Genomic DNA, 16,694 nt, shown 5'->3' on the forward strand with positions numbered 1-16,694 from the left:
GTTTTTCCATCAGAATCCTCCTCCTGTGGATCTGCGGGCGGCGGCTCTGCGGGCTGAAATCACCGACGCTGAAGGTCTGGGCATGAAGCTGGAGGACAGAGAGACGGTCATCAAAGAGCTGAAGAAGTCCCTGAAGATCAAGGTAAACAGACTGAGATTAAAAACACGTTCACTACGGAACATCCTTATTTTCATCCTGTGTTTCAATGCATGAACCTGCCCGTGTGTTCAGGGCGAGGAGCTGAGCGAGGCGAGCGTGCGGCTCAGTCTGCTAGAGAAGAAGCTGGACAGTTCTTCCAAAGACGCAGACGAGCGCGTTGAAAAGATTCAGACTCGACTGGACGAGGCCCAGACGCTGCTGAAGAAGAAAGAGAAGTGAGACCTCTGACCTCACACTCATAGTACTCACAGATCTATAACAGATCCACAGCTGAGCGATGTTCCTCCTCTCTGCAGGGAGTTCGAGGAGACGATGGACGCTCTGCAGGCCGACATCGATCAGCTGGAGGCCGAGAAGGCGGAGCTGAAGCAGAGAATCGGCAGCCAATCAAAGATCGGGCCCGACGGGATAAGGGGAACCTCGCCGTCAGGAATCGCCTCCATCGTCACCGGAGGGGCCGGAGGTGAGAGATGGAAAAAAAAAACATGTTGTCCTTTAAGTCCTCTTTTTCACCCTAAAAACCGATGAACTCTTTGTACGACTTTCTCTCCCTAATCTCTCCCCTTCCCTTCTGCAGAGGAACAAAAAGGTATCCTCCTGCTTGTGTTGGCAGCTGTTGTTCATCCTGCATGCTATTTATTTTATTTGTGCATGGTTTGATGGATGTGAAATGCTGCATGCATGATTTTTTCAGGGCGTCTGCAATAACAACATTTATAATATATAAATCTAGGCCGTTTTGTCGCTACTGGTTTTCCTTCATACGGGACATTTTGATGGAGGAATGAGCATTAAAATGTGTGGTATGCCACTGGTAGTAAACAGTTAATACAAGTGTAACTCATATCTATTAATATGATGTTCATTCCATTCATTTGCATCCTGCAGCATGTACATCCTCTGCATTTTGGTCTCAATGAAAAACTGTTGCAGCTGTTTTTTGCCGGAGGTGTAAAAAGTGCAAAACTGTTTTTCATTCAACTAAGAATATAAAAAGTAGCTGGAGTTGTTCACTGAATGTAAAATAAAGCTATGGGTGCAGTCAGGTGTGAATAACGTGCACCCTCTCTCGCTCCGCAGCGAACATGATGTCGGGCGTCGGCTCGGCTTCAGGTCTGCAGGTCGTCGACTCGCCGCTGCTGAGTCAGCAGATCGCCACTCAGAGACTCTGCATCAAACACCTGAAGAACGAGAACAACAGACTGAAGGTACAAAACCACTCAATACTTATTTACATGACATTATATTTCATTTCTATATTTTGATTACGACCTCATTCACATTTACTGGATGCATTTCGCTGTTGTTACATCAGGATTTATTGTGTCTACATGTGTCCCCCTGCAGGCTGAGAAGATGCACGCTCAGCTCGCCGCTCTGCCTCCTCTCCACGTTACCAAACTCCCCTCTAGAGACGGAGGTCGTCCTGAGGTTCTCTCCAGCGCGTTGTACCGCAAAACGGACCAGCTGCTGGAGACTCTGCTGCAGATGAGCGCCAACGTGAAGGTGGTGGACATCACCGGGAAATCTCCAGGTACAGAAAGAGTGTTTGTGTCTTTAAAACACTGCTCCTGTGCAGTGCAGAGGTATTTTGTGCCACTCCCCAAGATTTATTTTTCTGTCCTGCAGTGACACCTGCTGCTCAGCTGCTGGAACAAACGGCCAGATTACAATCCCTGAGCGACACTCTGGGCAGACTGAAGGTAAACACACAGATAGAGAATCAAAAATCCACAGGAATGATTTAAAACATTCATTCAACAGGAGAATATATGACTGTTAATATTAGTATCTGCCTCCACACCTCAAATACTGACCTAACAGGCCCATAACGTTCGTTCTCTTATGTATCTCTCTCTGTCAGGATGAAGTAGCGGAGCACGTCGTCCACCAGCAGGCTGGAGCTCGGGTCTCGTCTGATTTTGCAACGTTCCCCTCAACTATGTTTGTTAAAGTAAGAGCTGCAGACGCACCGCAACACTAGTTGTTTATATTGCCTGTTCTCTGGAGTTTGGATTCGTAAAAGAGGGGTTAACCAATGCTTTTAGTTGTCACAGTGCTTATTTTAAGGCTGTATCATCGATACCCACAGTGTTTTTGACAACCGTTTCCTCCCTTCAGGCGAAGGAAGAGCGGCAGGGCGACACGGTGCTGGTGGGCCGGGTCATGATGCCGTGTTCCCGCGGACAGGAGCAGACGCACCGCCTCGTCCTGTCCCAGTCTCAGCTGCAGAGGGTTCACAGTCTGCTGCGCACCTGAGCTACACATGCTGCCATCCTGCCTGCTGCACCCACCCACTCAACACCACCCATCCTCCGCTGCAGCCCAGGGTCCACTCCAGGGCCAACAGAGGAAAATATAGGAGGTATTTTAAGAGGAGAGATTACCCCCTGCAGCATCTTCTTTGCACGCTGATCTGTGACAGTGTGAGGGGTAGTCTGAGACCGGTTTGATCTCAAGATCACTCTTTAAGTTCAAAACATGTAGTCATTTACCTGTTTCTGCTTTTTAAAAGGGACTTGTCTTATATGACAGTGAGCTGAATGTCGTTGGGTTTTAGACAGATGGTCAAAACAAACTAAAAAAGAAATCTGAAGATGGCGCTTAAGACTTTTGTTTGTTGAATATTTCTCAACAGAACGATTAACCAAGAAAATGATCTTGAATTCCTGAAAAAGGTTCAATCAAAATCCACTTAAAATTCAGAAAACCTGTTTTTATTATACTAGGTACACATTTAAAGAGTGATATTACCAGTCAAAGGAAAAATGAAAACAGGTACTTTTCAGTCGGTTCAGATCTTTCTGTCATTGGTCTCAAGTGAATCAGATTTGACTGAATTGGTTTTCTAAAGTGACTTGTATTAAACTGCTCTCTGACTGCAGCCCTGCACACTCTAACTTATACAGGGTCACGACTACATATAGATAATTGTCACTGCGCTGCTGCATGCTGCCCCAGACTCACTGAGTTTCTTTGTAGCGTGGAATATTTATGACACTCCTGTTGGGCCCCGGTGTGGATCCTGCACAGCGTGGTTATTCAGCCAAACCCCGGATGCCGCGCCATGCCTCTGTGCTACACCGTGACAGCTGCGCAGTATTAGAAGGATCATGTCGTTAACTTTTAATCACTGTTATGTGCTCCATTTTTATAACTGTACCGTCTAAAGGGAAGAAGGAAATGACACAGAAAGAAATAATACATATGAGGTGGTGGATATTTTACTGTGGTTTGATCAACGAGACTTTTTGCACAGAACAGGAAAAACCACAGAGGAAAACAAATCCTGCACATTTAATTAACTTCGATGTAACTTTATTTTACGTTTGCATTAAAGTTACAGCCAACTACAGAAGGTGTTGATTTTGTATTTCCCTCTGTGGTTGGATTTAAACCTTGTGGACTGCACAGAATTAAAAAAAGATCATTCACCTCAAGGGATTAAATGTGTAAAATGCAGAGAAAATGATTTAAATGTTTATTTAAAAGCATTCTATGGCTTGAATTATTCAGTATTTATTACACTTGTGGTGTAAACTCCAGTCAGTTGCTACTGCTACTTTTACCCGCTTGGTATAAAAGACACGCTGGTTGTATTGGTAAAGTTACTGAGTTACAAAAATCCTTCGTTCTGCTGACTTCCTGTTGCTGTTTCAAACTTTGTCCGAGCCTTAAAGCTGCAGAGCCTCGTGGTAAAGAGCGGTCACCTGCCTTAGGATGTTTGATTTACTCAACGCAAAACTACATCTGCCAAAGAATCTGTTTCATCACGTTTGCCATGGCTTATTTTTATTTAACAAAAGGTAATTAATCCATTCTAATGATTTGTATTTGAATGATTTGTTAGAGTTTATGTTTACATTGTTTTGTCATAACTTGAAGTTTTATTGTACTATTTAAACGACTGGGCAGAGTGCTTCTACATAGCTGTAGTTTAAGAGGGAAATGCAGACTTTTATTTATCTATTCATCATGTTATTTATGTGTGAATCTGCAGCTTGTCTAACCTGTCTTACCTTTTCCTTGTGTGGCTTCCTGCACAACAGATAACCGATCAATAAAGACATTAAAGCCAATTTACCTTCGTCCGTTTTCACTTCAATCCAAACAAGGAATTACAGAAGTTTCAAATAACCTGGTTTATTTTGTTGCAAAAAAAGACACTTTAAAATATGTTCTCATCAAAGACATAGCAGGAGAAAGGGTTTCCTTACTCTTTTGTACATAATCTTCCTAATGTCAACTATAAAATGATGTCTTGAATAAATATAAAAGTTAGGTAGTTTTGTTTTCAATGTTCAAACTGTGACAAACGTTCATATCACTGATTTTATCTGCAGTAAAAAAGGGTTTGGATCACTGCCACGCCGTTCTTCTGCCCAGGACATGGTTAGTGATTCTCTGAAAGACAAAAAACACTTATTCATTTAACCAGTACTAACAAATACAAAGTTTGTGTCACATTTAAAACAGCTCACTGTATTTACTGCTGCTGGTCAGAGCACTACCAGCCACTTGTATCTAAAACCAGCTATCAAAGTAAATGTGTTTGTGTTTCACCTTGTTGTAGAGCTGAGCGTTCAGCCGGTAAGATCGATACTCCACTCGTCTTCTTTCCTCCTCTCTCCTCCTCTGCACCTCCGGAAGAGACTCATAAATCCTGAAAAGACACGGTGATAGGACTTTAAGTTATAGAAGCTTTTTTTCGCTTATTCATAACTTGATTTTTGAACATTTAAGACACAAACAAGCCATCCTAATGACACTAGTGAAATGTTTAAATATTTGGAAAAATATCTGATAGTTGTGGTCATTTACTTCTTGTCCTGAGTATTGACAACAAGTATTGATGCTACTTGTTGTAAGAATAATGGATCCTACAGAATAGTTTCCATTATACATCTTACTGTTTGGATCTCTGAATCATCTCCTTCCTGGGAACAGCTCTCCTGAGCAGAGCGGAGCCTAAACAAGAGAAAGGATCATTTCTAAAATATCATGTAGAGACTTAAATAACTCAAACTACAGTAAGTACTTTTCCTTGGAACAATCATTTGAATGTCTTCTGGATAGATAAACATATTTAGTTTTCAAACCAAAAATTAGCACAAGAACAGAGCGCTAAAGAACCCAGCAGTAGTTATTTGTGGAGTACCTGCGGGCCTCTGCAGCCTCCCTGGTGCTCCGGTCCGCCTGAAGTAATCGTCTCTCTCACTGATGAAGACTTCCAGCCGCTTCCTCTCCTCCACCTGCAGAGCCAGGCACTTCACCCTCCGCCTGGACTGAGAGATGAACTCTGGACGCCGCATCACCAGAGCCTCCTGCACGGTTCAAGAGGAACGTTAATGCTTTTATATCACAAATAGGGCTGATATATATCGTTTGCTACTCTAAAGCCTTTATTGAAGACAAATACACCAACCTGGAGAGAGATGCGTGCCAGACCAGAGGATATTGTTTTGGTTCTGGGCTCTAAATCGGGTTCAGCACGATGTCTGTTTCCCTCCTCGTGGATTTGTCTCTGTCGGAGCGGTTCTCTCCATGGACGGATTTTGCTGTACGGTTCAAACCAGGAGGTGCTCGGCCTCCACTCCTCCTCCTCTGGCCGGTTTTCCTTCCTCTCCTCTGACCTCAGGTCGTCAGCAGCGATGAACCACGAGACACCTGCAGAGGACACAGGTGATTCAAACCATCCAAATCAATACAAGCTTCAGTTTTATTCAGGCATAGAACAATTTATTACACAGCTTTGTTGCAATAAAGACCATCTAGCTGCACATTTCTTCACTTCACACATGTTTACAGACATCCCTCACATGTATTCTGACGTACCTTCGGGGTAGCTCTTTGGCGGGCTTCTCTTGCTCTTCCTCTGTTTTGGACTCCTCCTCCCTCCTCCTCCTCTATCTAAGCTGGAAGAAGAAGAGGTTCGGGCTTCACCAGGGGAAGGGAAAGTGGTTCCAACATCTCTGGTGTGTCGTGGAGTCCCATTACTGACAATCTCTAGGTCACCTGAGGAAAAAGAGTTCTGTACTGAGTGTCTGAAAGCTTCATCAATGTTCAATGTTCTGCCTACTTTCCCAGATATACGATACGGACATAAGTTGTCGGAAACAAAAAGACACCAAAACGTAAGGAAAGGACAGAATCAGTGAAGGAATCCCTCTCTCTTTACTGACCTGCCTGGGTGCCTCTGCTCACGACCTTAACGGCCTTTTTGGCTGCCAGGGTCCTGGAGGGGCCGCGGTGAGACGGCAGGGTGTAGGTGCTGGTTGAAGACGCAGTATCAGCAGCAATCTGAAGATCAGGGAAGTTATGAATTGAATGGTGTCAATCAAAAAAAGCTCTTGATGTATAAACATTCATTCTTAAACATCGGTCATTAAATTAGCAATATATGAAATAATATATCCCCTCACTGTGGACTCATCAGTGCCTGTAGTCTCTGACAGTGTGATGTGCGGCGGCTCTTTGCTCCCCCCTCTCCTCTGCTCCCTCCCTTCTTTCTGCTTGTCGATGGCGCTGTACAGTCTCCTGAGGCCGGAGCTCGTCTTCAGGTTTTGGACTCGCCGGGCACCGAAAGCTCTGACCAGCCGGGCTGTGTCCACGGTAGACATGGAGCCTGAGCAGGGACATGGAAGACAGTGTCTCTGACTCGTCTCTGTCAGCAGGACACAGGTGCTGGCTTTGGGAGGAGCTTGAGGTGAAGGAGTCCTCCTCTGCAGTTAGAGAAGTCTCCTCCACCTGCAGACTCCGGGTCCAGGCCTGACGAGGGACTGGAGGTTCACCTTCAGCCTTTCTTCCTCCTCTGACATCACAACCTGCTCCCACATCCTTTGATCCTCCTTTCCCTGTAGCATCTTCTCTGCTTCCTCCTTGCTTCTCCCCTTGCAGTTCTGACGTGTTATTCCCCCTCGTGCTGTGGATGAGACGGGACAGGCGTTCCAGGCGCTGCAGCAGCGATGCCTCTCTGTCGCTGATCGGTTGGGACTCCTCCGGGTTCCAGTGGTCACAGAACCTCTCCCATAGCTGGTTCAGAGTGCCTGCTGCTCTGCGCGGCAGCGGGGGGACAAGGGTGAGGGTCCCTTACCTCCTGAGCTCTCTCCCCTCCTCTCTGAGGAACAGAGCGGTGGGTGGTGAGGTGATGGTTCGCCGTGTCAGAGACCACGTCCATAAGATCAGGCTGAAATCTTACACGGTTTGGCTCTGGCTGATCAGGACTGGGGAAGTGCAGCGGGCTCGTCCCCTGGTCTCTCAGTCTGGTGAAGGCAGCTGCTGCCTGAGGAGACGGCTTCGGGGTTTGGGTCTCACTGGATTTTGTTGGTACATCAGTTGATACACCTGATGAGTGATAGAGAGACAACGGGTGTGAAGACTGCATTAGGGACAGGCACTTTTTCTAAACCATACCTTCATTAATCATTGTCTCACGTACACAAACCATCGAAACATGGCTGTGAAACCAAAATAATACTCATTAATTTGACTAATTGTTATAATGATTGTTAATTTAATCCTTTTTCAAAACATTAAAATCTTTAGGTCTGTAAAAAAGAAAAAGGAGCCATAATGTTTTCTGGATGCATGCTCAAATATAAAAAAGTATTGCTCACTAAATTTCTATTTCTACGTTTTTTAAAGTAAATAAACATTTGTAATGTTTCTGTAATATTGATTTATCGAACCAAAGTGACAAATGTACAAATGAACAGTTATTGACAGGCTTTATTTAGTCAACTCTGGACAGACGCTTGTTTCAGGCTGTACACAGTGCTTGTGTCTGCGCTCACCTGTGTGTCTGCACTCACCTCTGTTTCTGCGCTCACCTATGTGTCTGCGCTCGCTCACCTATGTGTCTGCGCTCACCTCTGTGTCTGCGCTCACCTCTGTGTCTGCGCTCGCTCACCTATGTGTCTGCGCTCACCTATGTGTCTGCGCTCACCTCTGTGTCTGCGCTCACCTCTGTGTCTGCGCTCACCTATGTGTCTGCGCTCGCTCACCTATGTGTCTGCGCTCACCTCTGTGTCTGCGCTCACCTCTGTGTCTGCGCTCCTGCATCTTGAAGCTGCCTGCTTTCAGCCTCCTGCTGTAGATTCCCTCTGAGTGCCTGATGGGAACTCCTTGGTCCACCCCAGCGTCTCTGTGTCCGAGGACGTCACTGCTGAAGCGGGGGGGCACAGCGTCGTCGGAGCCTGGTCAGAATTAAAACAGGTTTTGTTAAAGGTTGAACTAAGATGCACTGATGCATCACAGGGATACCACTGCTGGAGAAGGGACCCAAATCCTTGTTTTCAGCCAGAATGGAACAGAAGAAGTCGGAGGATAAGGAGTGTTCAGTCCCCCTCTCCCCCTCTGTCTCTCTGCTGGGGCCCCAGCTCTGCCTTTGTCTCACTCAGCCCCTGAACATGAATAATGAATGCTGTGCCTGGTGTAGGTTACAATGGAGCAGCTGCTCCCCATACAGGCTCAGGGGAAACGAGAGCACCTTCTTCAGATGAGAATGTTTTTTACTATTAGTTTAAGTCCGTTGCAAAAGCTCCTAATGCATTTGCTTTGGTATACCTACATCCCATTGGTCCGTTGGTATACATACAAACTGATTTGCAATCTTTGAAGTTAACCGTTTCCATGTAGCATATGGTGTCCTCCAGCCAGTCTGTATGGGATCCAAGTTGCTAAATAAAATGATATCTGGGATTTATGTACCTGTGTGGGAGCTTTCCATGGTGGTGTCCGAGGGGTCGATGGAGGAGACGTCAGCTTCTGTCTGAGGGATGTAGAACAGCTCCTCACTGCCACGGGGTTTATACGGCAACAGCACAGGCACGGCTGTAAAGGGAGAAGGAGAATACAATCATCTTTTTAGTGTTAGTGTTCCTCAACGCTATTCAATAACTTGGCTAGGGAGCAGAAAAGAACATCAAATAACTTCCATCAAATGGAAGGGCGGCAAGCATTGCTGTCAGGTTAAGGCTCCTAATGCAGAACCAAATTTCCCAAGTGCAAAAGAAGAACAGGTAGCAATTAGCATTAGCATTAGCCTAGGTCACAGCATAAGCTTTATGATTACTTCATATAAATATATTTTATATCAAGCCTACCTGGTGATTCAGTGGGTAAGGTTCTGTTTGATACAACGCTTCTTGGTGTGAAGGACTGTGTGGATGTGGGGGTCTTCCTTCCCTGAGGCACACAGGTTTTGAACTGGGTGGAGGTGTCGGTTCTTTCTGGCAACCGCTGTGTGTCGTACCACTCTGGTGGACTGCACAATCCCACACCTTCGTCCAGACTGCTGGGAATAGAAGAGGAGGGTCTGAGGAGGACAAATTCTTTCTGTGGCAGCTTCACAAGAGCATCAGTGTGACTGGAGGGGACATCTCTGGCTTTGGGGGACAGAGTGAGATGGACATGTGAGACATGACCTGTCCTGTCTGGAGACTCAGATGTAGCAGAGCCTGTGGCACGTTCATCCTCATGATTTACACCAGAAACAGGGCTGATCTGGACGGGTAAGTCTTCATCTTGCCTCAAAGACGGTGTGTTTTCCTCTTCAGCATTCACATCCTCTCGACTTAAACCCTGTGAGGATGGGGGCGGTTCTTCAAACGGGCCTCCCACAGCGTCTTCCCTCTTCTGATTCGCTGGTACAGACAGAGATGTGAGATTACTGCTCGGTTCAAACGCTGATGCTGGCTCCCTGGTTGTCTTATCTTCTTCATCCATAGGAGGAAGCTGCCTGTTAGCTTTGGGAAATTCGACAGCTCCTGTGGAGAGCTCAGCCAGGTGGAGCAGCGCCGGTGCTGGGCTGAGGGAAGGTGCAGGCGATGTGGAGGGAGAGGGAGAGGGAGAGGTGGAGCGCCTTTGTGTGGAGGTGGTGAAGGAGGTGAGGGCCTGAGGGGTTTTCCTAGGTAGCGTTACTCCTTCTCTTGCAGCGATCGCACGTATCTGAGCCTCTAGATCTGGGCGGAGAAGATCTTGAAGCGGCAGGCTGGAGTAAGAGAGATCTTTGTGGAGGAAATGCAGCGGCTGTATGTTAGCAACCCCTGGTGGAGGGAGAGTGGCTGCTTTCTGGTGTGGATCCAGCTCCCTGAAGACTTGAATACTAGACGCTGCACTGCTATCTGTATCTGTGCTGCCCTGACTCTGGAAGAAGAAGCAGAAAGTCTGTGTTAGTGTAAGACCAAGTAGGATCCTCGTCTGTTGTCCTGTGAATTCTTAACTTGCAACATAAAAAAACAGTTCAATTCAGGTCTCAAAAACACGCATCTGTTGAAACACCAAGCCTGCTTCACACCAGTTACCTGCAGCAAGTGACCTGAACCGTCCAGAGATTGAAGGCAGATAATCAAAATGACAACACAAATGTTTCAATATGTGATTAACCAAGGTCTTTATGCAAATGTACAGTATAACTGGTTTATTATTCTGACTGATGAAAGGAGTACCGTCATTGCTTTACCATTATTGGGTTTTTCAACAGCAGCTCTCTCTTGATCTCTTCAATCCGCCTTCTGTCTTCTGTATCCAACACCAGAGGCTCACACTGCTGCCCTGAGATTTCAGCTTTATCCACTCTGCAACATGGAGACATGTAATTAATAATAATACTTATGATAATCGAAATAATCATAATGCATATTATTTATATAGCACTTAAATCTAAGTTTTAGGGGGCTTAACAAAATTAAATGACAGACAACAAACTATCAAAATGATTTCAAACAGGGACCCCGAAAAGGGAAAAGAATATATAAACTATCAATATGAACTTAAGAGACTGCCTTTGAGTAGAAAGAAAAGAGAAGTATTTTATGCCTGAGCAGAAGATTGCTTATTCATGCAACATTGTTTGTTTGAGTATAAAGTTTATTTTTATGTTTTATTCTTTGTTTCAGCATGAAAGGACATGTTAAGACACGTGAATCCTCTTACCTCTGGCCTTGCTCTCCTCATTGTCAGTGACGCTGGGTGTACTGGACACCATGGTGGCCGGAGACTCACTCTGCAGTAACTGGGCCACTCTGACCGCCAGCGAGCTCTCGCTGCTGCCGTCACTCATCACTCCCTGATCGCTGTCCTCCAGGGCGGCCGGGGGGGAGCTGCTCTGCACAGGATCTTCCTCAGGAGCCTGCTTTTCCTCCTCTGTGACCTTCGCCGTTTCGGTAGCAGTAGATGTGAGCTGTATACTCAAAGCAGGTGAAGGTGGGATGGATGTTGGTTGTGGTGGGACGGTGTTGTCGGGGGGGGCAGCACTGCATCCCTCAGGCTCTGCACGTCGGGCTGATTGGGAGAGGACAAGGGCCGACCCTGCACCTCTACCAACATCCTGTGGCCTCTTGTATGCCCCTGTGGACGTAAGGCCCTGTGTGGACAGATAAGTAGGCTGCCCCGATGAAGTCTCTCGACCAATAGAGTTTTCTCTCAGTCTGTCGGAGGTCAGCATGGAGTCGGATGCGGATCTGGCCCACAGGGGGTAGAATCGAGCTCTGGGATCCTCGGTAGCGGAGGAGGAAGAGTCCTGGAGGGTGCTGGATTTCTCCCTCAGTGAAAGGAAGAGGTTATCATCAGAGAGCACCCGGGGCACTGCAGTGGGGGCAGAGGGATCTACAGAAGATCCAGAAGACACCATGTTCTCCGCCTGAGAGAGGAGTTTACGGATTTCCATCAAGGCCTTCGAGCTAACCATAGAATCTTCTGCGCTTTGCTCCAAACGTCGGCTCGTTTTGCAAGGGAGACTCCGGGTCTGAATCCGCACCGTTAGCCTTGGTAGCTAACGAGAGGTCGGAGTCGTACCTGTCTCCGAGTGTGATGGTGTTCTGGCTGCTGGTTAGGCTACTGTCCATGTGGGGTTGCTGGCTGGAAGGGTAGGAGTCTTCATCCGGCAGGGAGGAGGGAGCCAGTCTGCGTTCACTCTGCACAGCTTCTGTATCTGATGGAGGGGACGTCTGCCTGCTGCGCTCTGGGAGAGAAGCACCTGGACCGAGACTGTCCAGGCTCAACGGGATGGATATACTGGAGTCCACTGACAGAATGCTGCACCTGGAAAACTCTCCTTTATTGTGACTGCCACCTGAAAATACAAAAAAAAACGAGGAAAAAAACTGGTACATGTTCCGGAAGACTAAAATAAAATTAAACCTGTTAGACGTTTTTCTACATTCCACTTTTACACACTCCCCTTAAACTAACCAGTCCCACTAAAGTGGACTAAGTGTTAAACATGATGTATTCTGGTTTAAATTACTCTCTTTTAAAGTAAGTTACCTTCAGAGGGTAAGGTGCTCTTGGTTGGTGTTCCAATAGATCCTTTAATAGTGCAGAGATCAGTGGGAGAGAACTCTGGCTCTCTGATTGGTCCTCTGGGTGCAAATGGAGTTAGAATAGTTGAGGGGGACTGGTCAATACCCAGGTTACGAAGATACAACTGCAGGGGCAAAAATGCAGAAGACATCAGGATCAGGAATACAAATATACGTGTTTGTGGTACAACTGTGTTCAGAATAAAATCAACTGCAAAATCTTCTAAAATACAAATCGACCCCTAAAAACATTTAGGGAAATCAGATTTGTTTTTAAATGTTGTGCTATGTTGCCTGAGCATTTTGTTTTATAATCACCGGGATTCGTTCTTCGATGTCTATCTCTCGTTGCCTTGCCATAGGTGGTGGTGTTGATTGCTTTGAAGTCCAGTACGGAGCGTAGTTATCGACCTCCAGACTGACAACAGAAGACGCTCCGATGGACGTTGCTAATTTAACTCCACTGTTGTAACTTTCTTGGGAACTTGAGAGCGTCAAATCATGATCAAGAGACACGTCGCTGAACTGACTGAGGCTCATGCGAGGCGGGGGCTGAACTGTGGTGCTTGGCTGATGATGAGCCTCAATGTTCCCGTTATCTGCAGGTCTTTTACTCTGCTGATCTTTCTTCGCCGACATGATAACGGTGCTAAGAGAGGAGTGGGACTGAGACCTGCCAAAGGGTGATGCAGAAGGTCTTGTTGCAGAGTTATCTTTGTCACTGGGAGCACTGCCCACCGCCTCCCCTCTCCTGGGAGAAGAGTATCCAGAGGGAGCCTTGGAGGAGCTCTGTGTGACCTCCTGATTGGCAGCACTTGGCTGTAAACTCCCTGCCTGCTGACTCAGGCTGCGATTCAGGGGTTCAGATACCGTTTCGTAAGCTTTCTGTTTCGGAGAAGGGCTGGAAAATCTTTGCAGTGCCAAGCTCTGAAACAGTGCTGCCTTGCCTGAACTCTGATTGGCCCTCCAGGCATCTACTTTCTGCATGTAGTTGAGACTTGGGAGAGACTGGACTTCAGCAGAGGTGGCTTCCTCTTGGCTCTGATTTGTTGTTTCAGGGGGATCAGTTGCAGGAACAGCTGGCTGTGGAGAGATACCGGTGTTTGACTGAGAAGAGTTCTCTTTGTTGGATTCTATGGCAGAGACTAGCCCTAATTTAGCCTTGACACTGGATTTGGATGGAGCTTTAAACACCCCTGGAGTGGATTGAGATTGTGGAATGAACCCCAGATAGGACCCATCAATCCCTGTGTGGTTCCCAGAGAGCCAGAGGTCTTGTTCTCTGTGACCGCGCTCAAAGCCGGCTGAAAACGGCCCTGTCAACTGCAGGCCACCAAAGTGACTTTTGAAAGCACTTGGCTTCACTTCAGACGTCCCTGAGGGAAATGGTGTGAGAGATATAACGGGTGGTGTAGAACTTTTGCGCTGTTGGTTTTTAGATTCATTTTCACGACTGCTGCGCCTCTCTACCTCAGACAGCAACTCTCTGTGTAATTCTTCACTGCTGACATCAGGTTTGGTGCTTCGGAGCCCCATGGTTATGTTGCATTCTTCATAAGACAATGTCTGTGATTGGTCAGGGAATAAATCTCTATCAGGTTGTTTTGACTGCTGCTGGGGAACAGAAGCTTCCCCTGGAGGACCTTCTCTTTTAACCATGCTTTGCTCAAAGCCTGGTTTGCAAACTTGAGCGTTTTTAGAGTCTTCTGCAAAAGATGTAGCCACCTTCACAGAGGTCTCACAGGAGGAGGAAACAGCACTACTACTACTGCTTTGCATACCCATATCTTTCTGCAGGAGCTCTAGAAGATGCTGGGCAGGAACATCCTTACTCAGAAAGAATATGTCATCTTGAGCAGCCTCTCGTACTTGTGTGTCTGGAGGTTCAGTTTGAGTCTCTGAGTCTTTCTCTCTGCTATCCGAATCCTCACTGGATAGTACTCCCTGTCTGTCATTGGTTGCAGTCGCTGGTGAGTGATCTTTTTCCTCTTGTCTGCCTTCGTCTCCTGGAGATAAACTGTGTTGGGACAGAGAGCAGCAGCTGCTCACTCCCTCTTCAGACAGAATGGTTGCCTGGGCCAAAGGGAACTGGGACAGGGACCCGCGCTCAGAGGCCTGAGTGGTGCGATCCTGGGGAGGAACGTAAAACCTCTCTGATGCCATAGAGAGGTCAGGGAACGGCCTTTAAAGAGTAAACAAATGCAATTAGATAACTGAACATTCAAATACAATGTTTTTGAGTGTTATGACCACAGAACCAGTTGGTTTTTTACCGTAAAGGGGCAAATTCACTGTCACTTTGTTGGAATAAAGAACATTCTGTGAAGTTGTGATCCACTCCAGAGTGTGCAGGCAACAGGAAGAGGGCTGGAGACATGCTGCTGTCCTGAAATTCTGATACATACAAATACATTTTTCCTTCAGCTTTCCTATAATCATGAGATCCAAATGTGATTTCATTATTATATAAATAGTGCCGAACATTTTCTGGTAGTCAGTAGGGGGGAAAAGACAGATTTCCAAAAAACACATTCTGTTCTACATCACCTTATCCCATTCAACATTTATCATGACAGTAAATATTTCATTACTGAGACATACCCGGCTCAAAAGAGCGCATCCATCGCTGTTGAGGCTCCCAGCTATCTGTGTCCAGCCTGGGCTGCCTCTCCCTCTGCCGGTCATGACTTTGAGCTCCCGGTTGATTTATGGATGTTTGTCCAACAGATCGACTTGTATCTTCATCTGCTGGAAACTGAACAGACTCTGTCCCCCTCTGTACAACAAAGACACACAAAAATAAATAACTTACTGTTACTGGTCTCTTGTGCCATTTAATAAAGCTGTGTAAACCTATGTGTAAATTGAAAAGATTATCTGGTGAAAATTACATCAATTTAATTTAATACAGCCTTTAAAGCTCAGGACAAAGACAAGTCATCTTTCTCTGATTTAAAAGTATATTATTTTACTTAATATCAATTATTTGGATTTCTAAAATACACTTTTTTTGGGGTGTATTTTAGAAATCCACTAAAAAGTGTGTTAAGACTTCATGTGTTTTAGCGATTCTTTGCCAAGGCTGCTATGTTAACAACAGAAATTCCACTTGTCTTCCTGAGGTTTTGTGAACAGCTCGACTGCCTGCTGGGCTGCACATTGTCTGGCCTCTTTAAACTGTCAGGTTTGTCATTAAAGAGAGCGATCACTACCAGATCTCTGAAATGGCTGTCAAATGCTGCTGAAGGAATGTGTTACTTTTTCAACTATATTACTTTCCTATATTCTCTCATATACCAGATAGTTAAGAAGCTTAGCTAAAAGTTAGCTAGCACAACAGGTTGCTGTTAGCTTAGGGAGAGACACATGACTACTGTATCTATAATCTGCATACACTTTCTTAACGTTAGCCCTTTGCAAATGAGCATCCATGCTACAACCATTGGCGATGGAAACACAATGTTTTGTCTGACAAGTTTGTTTAAATGGAGTCATGGTATCTCAGACGTCTCTTAGCTGGCTGATATACTAACTAACAACCTAGCAAAACGGTTAGCAGCTAGCAAGCTTTTACCAACCGCCAGCATTGGGTTAACGCTAGCCAGATTCAACCAGGCTAAAGCGTACCGAACCACGATACAATATGCTGCACAATAAAACAGTTGGAGGAGAACAAAGCTGAAACTGAGACAAATTACATCTCGAGGCTCCATGTTGTTGTTGTTGCTGTCATCAGTCCTCCAAAGTGAATGAGCTCACTCCTGCTTGTATCCAAGGAGCGTTGCTAGGAAATGTGGAGGCGGACAACTCGAAAACCCGGAAACTCGCGCGGGAGGAGGACAGAGGGCGCGAGAATTGATTTGAATTGAAGAACGGGAAAGATCGTCAATCAAACAGATGTGTTACTCGCCTGCATTGAAGAAAATAAAAACGCAACTTATTCTGAATGAAAATTGGTTGAAATGCAAATGTGATATAAAATGGCACTGGATATTTGTTGGTGGTTTTGTTTAGTTTCTCTATATTACATCGTTTCTCCAAAAAAAGTAGACAAGCCAAGCTTTATTTCGTGAGCCATTATTTAACCCTAGCGATTGCCATAAACACATGTTATTATCCAATTATATTTAAATACAGCTGATAGAAATATATAACTATATTCTTTGTTTATATTGCAGCAACACTGTATGTGCCCTGCGAGACATCACTAGGTACAAAAGACCATCCACTGA

The 16,694-nt window shown here is 45.8% G+C and overlaps 3 protein-coding genes across 10 annotated transcripts in view; 1 reads left to right on the forward strand and 2 right to left on the reverse strand.

Annotated features, from left to right (window-relative positions):
• The window catches only part of dctn1b (dynactin 1b), a 28,282-nt gene extending 24,043 nt beyond the window's left edge, over positions 1-4,239 (forward strand). For 5 of the 7 annotated variants that reach the window (XM_063908987.1, XM_063908980.1, XM_063908983.1 and 2 more), the window contains 9 exons: positions 14-142; positions 233-375; positions 457-623; positions 738-749; positions 1,241-1,368; positions 1,508-1,694; positions 1,790-1,863; positions 2,025-2,114; positions 2,282-4,239. In XM_063908987.1, coding sequence (XP_063765057.1) covers positions 14-142; positions 233-375; positions 457-623; positions 738-749; positions 1,241-1,368; positions 1,508-1,694; positions 1,790-1,863; positions 2,025-2,114; positions 2,282-2,419 — 1,068 coding nt within the window. In that variant the 3' untranslated portion in view covers positions 2,420-4,239. The remainder of the gene's footprint in view (positions 1-13; positions 143-232; positions 376-456; positions 624-737; positions 750-1,240; positions 1,369-1,507; positions 1,695-1,789; positions 1,864-2,024; positions 2,115-2,281) is intronic. The other 2 variants (XM_063908981.1, XM_063908985.1) reach the window with 1 other exon arrangement.
• A 48-nt stretch (positions 4,240-4,287) lies between these two features.
• Positions 4,288-6,797, reverse strand: LOC134881555 (centrosome-associated protein ALMS1-like). The gene is made up of 8 exons (XM_063908989.1): positions 6,583-6,797; positions 6,343-6,460; positions 5,996-6,175; positions 5,586-5,827; positions 5,319-5,484; positions 5,071-5,128; positions 4,724-4,823; positions 4,288-4,564 (listed from the first exon to the last, which is right to left on the reverse strand). The coding sequence occupies exons 1-8, from the start codon at positions 6,778-6,780 to the stop codon at positions 4,520-4,522; spliced, it is 1,107 nt and encodes a 368-aa protein (XP_063765059.1). The 5' UTR covers positions 6,781-6,797; the 3' UTR covers positions 4,288-4,519.
• Positions 6,798-7,167: 370 nt separating this feature from the next.
• Positions 7,168-16,251, reverse strand: LOC134881554 (cell surface glycoprotein 1-like). Of its 2 annotated transcripts, XR_010168062.1 has the most exons (7): positions 16,161-16,251; positions 15,064-15,238; positions 14,736-14,856; positions 12,781-14,644; positions 12,428-12,587; positions 11,096-12,233; positions 10,623-10,737 (listed from the first exon to the last, which is right to left on the reverse strand). XR_010168062.1 is itself a non-coding variant. In XM_063908988.1 (6 exons), exons 2-6 carry the CDS (start codon positions 10,623-10,625, stop codon positions 7,173-7,175), a joined length of 1,656 nt encoding a protein of 551 aa, XP_063765058.1. In that variant the 5' UTR covers positions 10,626-10,737; positions 11,096-11,835; the 3' UTR covers positions 7,168-7,172. The 2 variants fall into 2 exon arrangements, 1 of the variants encoding a protein (XP_063765058.1); XM_063908988.1 differs by lacking the exons at positions 12,428-12,587; positions 12,781-14,644; positions 14,736-14,856; positions 15,064-15,238; positions 16,161-16,251 and adding exons at positions 7,168-7,504; positions 8,200-8,355; positions 8,870-8,992; positions 9,265-10,306 and having other exon boundaries at positions 11,096-11,835.
• Between the last annotated feature and the right edge of the window lie 443 nt (positions 16,252-16,694).

This window comes from Eleginops maclovinus, chromosome 19, assembly GCF_036324505.1.
Source record: "Eleginops maclovinus isolate JMC-PN-2008 ecotype Puerto Natales chromosome 19, JC_Emac_rtc_rv5, whole genome shotgun sequence".
NCBI classification, from domain to species: domain Eukaryota; kingdom Metazoa; phylum Chordata; class Actinopteri; order Perciformes; family Eleginopidae; genus Eleginops; species Eleginops maclovinus.

Bases quoted from the DNA above. Each gene is read 5' to 3' on its own strand.
- LOC134881555 (XM_063908989.1), bottom strand. From the start codon at position 6,780: ATGTCTACCGTGGACACAGCCCGGCTGGTCAGAGCTTTCGGTGCCCGG. The intron at 5,828-5,995 runs GTACGTCAGAAT...TGTCCTCTGCAG, and splicing joins GCCAAAGAGCTACCCCGAAG to GTGTCTCGTGGTTCATCGCT. The intron at 4,565-4,723 runs GTGAAACACAAA...TTTGTCTTTCAG, and splicing joins ACGCTCAGCTCTACAACAAG to AGAATCACTAACCATGTCCT.
- LOC134881554 (XM_063908988.1), bottom strand. The intron at 8,993-9,264 runs GTAGGCTTGATA...CTCCCTTTACAG, and splicing joins CTTACCCACTGAATCACCAG to CCGTGCCTGTGCTGTTGCCG. The intron at 7,505-8,199 runs GTGAGCGCAGAC...ATCACTCATCAG, and splicing joins GCAGGAGCGCAGACACAGAG to GTGTATCAACTGATGTACCA.